Genomic DNA, 5485 nt, shown 5'->3' on the forward strand with positions numbered 1-5485 from the left:
GAAAAGTCTGTGGCACCTGAACTGCTTAGGCAGCACTTTGCTATACTGAACCTAAAGGAGAGCAGCGAGAGCGAATGCTTACTTAAACGAAGTCTGGAGAGACATACATCAGGGCTACCCTTTTCAGGAATTATCATGCATCACGCTTATCTAATTAATGCTTATTAGCCAACCCCAAACTCTGACATGGCGAGATTGTGCTTTCGTCCAACCTGACTTGTCTTTTTCCTCCTTTTAGTTCACAGTCAGCGGATTTTTTTACATTACAAACTAAGTAATACTTTAAGTATGTGCTATTGGATTTCCTACAGTATACAACCAATTGCAAGTGGTAAATAATAAATAATTTCCTTTGTCAGCTGCAGCAGATGTCATTCTTTTAATTTGCTTAGGCACAAGTATACAGAATAGGGTCTCGAGGCTTCAAGAGTTTAAATCACACCTATTTCTTTTTATTATTTTCGATAGGTTTGTTGCAAAGGAGTTTCGTTTTTTAGTTTTGTGCGATCACTTCTTTTAAAGACAATAGAGCGAAGAATATGGGGGAGGGTAGGCGCTTCCAAGTGGTGGTATCGTCTCTTCATCCCCAAACAAAGCAACCTTTTTCTCATAGTGGTGATTAATTTTGAATTGCAGAAGTGAGAGTGAAAGCCAAGAATATCAGAGATTTCTCTCCTTCTCCCCCACAATAGTGCAGAGCTGGGTGTCCCATCTCTCATCCGTAACCTTTCACTCCTCTCTCTTTCCTGCAGATCTGCTTGCATCTGTTTATTTATTACTTATTTTCGGAAGATTTCCCCTCCCTCCCCTTATTCTTTCAGCACGACAACTATCCTGTTCGCAAGAATTCAGATTTGCTATTGCTGCTTTATTCACCCCCCCCGGCATGTTTTTTTTTCTCTTTTTCTTTTTCTTCCTCTTTTCTGTCTTTCTAAGATCAGCTCTTTAAAGTGTTTGCGATAGCATCTCCGAGCTAGAGATTATTTTTCATTGGGCCTATTGTGAGCAGTCGCCGGCTTACTGCGCTGCTGCAGAGCCCAGGTCAGACTACACAAACGTAACAAATGAACAACTCGTCCTCTGCGGACTCACCGCGGGATCCAATTAGTCCCTAAACCTTCTGCACAAGTTTTCTAATTATTTTCAAGAGTTGCGGCTTTTATAGGCTTCCCTAAACTCATCAAGAAACCAATTCTTTTTAGGATTAAATGCTCCTTAAAATTAGTCCTAGCGTTGCCCCCTTAAAACTAATGGATTGATTCTCCGGCTAACGGAGCACACTAACGGGCGCTGGCGTGGGTTCGGGGGTTTCAGCAAGCATTACCATCAGCAGACAGAGAGTGGAAAAGGAGTCCCTCTCACAACTTGAAAATTAAGCGCACCCACAAGGTTTGGGGGTTTGGGGTTTTTCCCCCCCCCCCAAAAACGTTTCAACGTCGGTATGCAAACCGGGGCGTCACGTGACCCCTCCAGCCCTCTGCCTCACTGCAGTGTGCTGCAACTTCACCTCGCCCCTGCGCGGCTCCTTCCCCGTCCGGAGGGCGCAAGGGGCAGGGGAGAGGGGCTCCAGCTGAAAAACTGTCGCTACTTTCACAGTAGTTACAGCCGAAGTGTTTGCAGCCTTAGAAGTATAGAAATACATACAGTATAGGTACTTCCGGAGCAGTGTTCCTTTAAGATAAGGATTGCATTTTATACACATACGTACCATAGCTTCCTCAATTTGATCAAATGATCATATGAAAGCTAATATGTATAGGTATATGTACACACATACGCATCCATAGTTAATAGACCTTCAGTTACCATAGAGTCGAAATCAGTATATTTTAGAAGAATAATTCTTTGAATGCATTTCAGAGATTGCAAGAACAACACGTGTCTATGCAATAATGCACCTTGTTTTTTTCCTAATGTGTGCATATATACTTAAATTTATATGTATGTATATATATGCAAATACATACGTACGCAGTTTTAAGCATCTTCAACGTAAGACAGTTTTTAGTAAGACACCCTACCTCGTACTAACAATTTTTAAGCAGACTTGGTAAGAGTTCTGCCCCAAAACGGACATCACAGTAGTGGCCGTGGTGTTTAATTAAATACCCTAATCTTTTACATTTGAAAATACTGCTGTTAAAGACAATACGATCGGGGCGGGGGGGGGGGGGGGAAGAGGACGATAAAGGAGCATGTGAAAAATGGTGGACTGCTGTTAATAAGCAGCGCTCTGATTTCCCTGTAACTTTAAAGCCTCTGGCATATTAATTTTAGTTAATAAAAGAGACAAGAAAACTATCAAGTATATATGAATTTAGCCTATTTTTTTTATTTCTGTGTGTTCATAGTAAACATTTTTGTAAGTGACAAACACGGGCATATGACCACAGTATCACAATCAAGAAATTTTAAGACGACATTAACAATCACTCAAATTTATGCGGCATTTGCGCAACACAGGTTACATATTTGCAAGGTTTACCTATAAGTACAATAGGTATTAACATTTCACTACATTTAGAAAAAAAATAAAGGTGACCTGTTAGTGACCACATACATCAAAATATACACAACACAAACTGAAGGCAATCATTAATTTTGTCCCCTTCTGGTTCATTTGAACGGGCAGTGCTGCGAACTGAAATAATGTTGCTGTTTTTTAAATTACTCCGTACACTGAGTGCATTTTCTAAAACCCAATCTTTGGTCTAAAAGTAAACAAACAAACAACAAAAAAAAAAGGAACCCAAAAAAAGCAGTTCAGTAAAGAAAAGGATAAAATGATAAATGGCCAAAATGTAGTTCTTGGGCATCTTTTAGAATCAATTCTGCTTAAATACAAATTACATTTTAAGGTTTTTATAGTGTTCATAAATTTAGTGGTGGCTTTTTTTTTTTCTTTCAAGGTCTGCACCCACCGACATATCCATGATAACTTATAATACTGCAAACATGGAGAATCTGGCGGCTTTTAGTGATAGACTTATCGTATTTGAATAAAAAATTGCAAAAGCAGTCACTATTTAGATACACATTCTACTATAATTTTGTCTTCCAAACTTCATAGTCTACAATGTAATCTCCCCACATTGCACCTTGCTGACACTTCTCACCTTGGTGGAATAATAAACAACCCTAAAGACTGAACAAACGTACAGAAAATGGGGGACTTAATAAAAAATACCTGGACTTTTTTGTTTTGCTTTTTTTTTCTTTTAATTATCATTTACAATGCAAATGTGTGTAAAATGTTCACTTACAGTCTGATCCCATGGATGTTAATGTATTAAAGGGTTTGAAGAAGACCCCTGATTTTGATGTGTGAAATAATCAGAAAGTCCTCCGGAAAGTCCCGTTGTAAAACTTGGCAAAGAAGGTCTTAAGGACTCACAGGGGAGAGTGGAGGGCGCCTGTGGCGACGTGGAGGAGGAGGCTGCCCTGGCCGTCATTGAAGTGCTGCTTTGAGAAGTCATTGAAGGGTGAGGAACATGGGGGAAAAAGTAACTCGTCTGTCCTGCTAGGAGGTTTACAGAGCAGGGGTTTAGGGAATAGGTGCCGGAGCAGGGAACTGACAAGCCACACGGCACTGAGGCGGCCAGAGCTGCTGCTGTGAGGTGATGAGTGGCATAAGGAATCTCTCCATTGACTAGTCTATCAACACTTAACCCATTAGACGTGGAAAAGGAGTGGTTGTTTCCCAAGGAGTTTTGAGTCAACACTGAGCTGTAGGGCATGGGGTGGCTGGGGTAGGCGGACGTGGTCCCATTGTAACTCAAAGTGCTGCTGGCCCGGGGGTGGTGCAGTGAGAGGAAGGGGGACATAGGCCAGTACAAGGATCCTGCCCTATCCATGAATGTCAGTCCGGTGGAGGTGAGCCGGGCGCCCCGCTTGAAGGCCAGCTTGGCCCGCGAGGTGGTGGAGCGCCGGCGGAGCTTGCCGGTGGTGCCCCCGATGAAGACGTCGTCGCTGGAGGGGTCCAGCATCCAGTAGTTCCCTTTGCCCGGGTCGTCGTAGTGGCGGGGCACCTTGACGAAGCACTTATTGAGGGAGAGGTTGTGGCGGATGGAGTTCTGCCAGCCCTGCTTGTTCTCCCGGTAGTAGGGAAAGTTCTTCATGATGAACTCGTAGATGCCGTTGAGCGTGAGGCGCTTCTCGGGGCTCTGGCGGATGGCCATCATGATGAGCGCGTTGTAGCTGAACGGCGGCTTCTCGTACTTGCCGTTCTTCTTCTCCCCCTCCTTCCCGCTCTCCCCGTCCTTGGCCCCCTCCGCCGCCCCCTTCTTCTCCTCCGCCGCCTTCTCCTTCTCCTCCAGCTCCGCCGCCGCCGCCGCCGCGCCCGCGTCGCCTTTGCCCGCCAGCATGTCCGCCTTGGCTACCTCCAGGGCGCCGGAGGCGGCGGCGGCGGGGGGCGGCAGGAGGAGCTGGCCCTTCTCCTCGTCCTCCTCCTCGGCCGCGGCGGCTCGCTGGGGCTGCTGCGGCGGCGGGTGGTGGTGGTGGTGGTGGTGGTGGTGATGGTGGTGGGGGTGGTGGCTGTTGTGGTGGCTGTGGCTGCTGTGGTTGTTGTCGCTCTGGACGGCTTCGGGCACCAGGCTGTTTATGCTAAAGGAGGATTTCGGCAGCATTTTCACTTCCTTCCTATCTCCCATGTCCAACATCACACACTAGTCTGAGGGGGAAAGTTGCAGCGGCCGAGGGAGCAGCGCGCGGGGCGGCGGCGGCGGCGGCGGCCGAGGCGGCGGCGGCGGTGGCCGAGGCGGCGGCGGCGGCGGCACCACCGGCGGCGGCGGCGGCGGCAGCGCAGTTGGACCGCAGTCTCAAGCGCTGGCAAGTCATGTAGCAAGGACAGGAACCGCCGGAGAGGGAAAAAAATAATAGTAATAATAATCACCAATCAGATAAAATCAAACCGAGTCAGAGCGGAGGAAAAAAAAAAAAAGGAGAAAAAAAGGGGGAAAAAAACCCTCTGAAAACCCAACAACAACAAAAAAAACCCAACACACAAACACACACAAAAAAAAAAAGCTACTTCATGGTGCCTGGTTCCCCCGGCAAGGCAGAGCAGGGGGGAGGAAGGAGCAGCCGCAGCCGCGGGTCGGCGAGGAGCGAGCGGAGACGGGCTATACAGACCGCCCTGGCCGCAATTAATTTCAGAGCTGCAGACACGCACCGGGGCTGTAAAAAATTTTTTGGTTTAACCTTTCCCACCGGCCGCCCAATCAGGGACGGCGGCGTGCCGGCGCGTCTGCCCGCCCGCCGGCCAATGGCGGCTCGCCGCTCCGCCTCTCCCCGCGCCCGCCCGCCGCCGACCCGCCCCCCGCCGCCGCCGCCGCGGCTCCCGCGGCGCAGGGATACCGCGCAGGGGCGCATCACCGCGGCGGTTTGCGCGCCCCCCCCATGCCCCCCCCGACCGTCGCTCCAAGCACAAATCCCCTCACGCCAAACAAACAGCGCCCGTCCCACGGCTGCGGGCCCGGCCGGCTTT

The 5485-nt window shown here is 48.4% G+C and overlaps 1 protein-coding gene across 1 annotated transcript; it reads right to left on the reverse strand.

Annotated features, from left to right (window-relative positions):
- Nucleotides 1-3281: 3281 nt before the first annotated feature.
- On the reverse strand, nt 3282-4658 carry FOXG1 (forkhead box G1). Its single transcript, XM_009814190.2, has one exon. The coding sequence runs from the start codon at nt 4656-4658 to the stop codon at nt 3282-3284; it is 1377 nt and encodes a 458-aa protein (XP_009812492.2).
- Nucleotides 4659-5485: the final 827 nt, after the last annotated feature.

This window comes from Gavia stellata, chromosome 7 (genome assembly GCF_030936135.1).
Source record: "Gavia stellata isolate bGavSte3 chromosome 7, bGavSte3.hap2, whole genome shotgun sequence".
In the NCBI taxonomy this organism is placed as follows: Eukaryota; Metazoa; Chordata; class Aves; order Gaviiformes; family Gaviidae; genus Gavia; species Gavia stellata.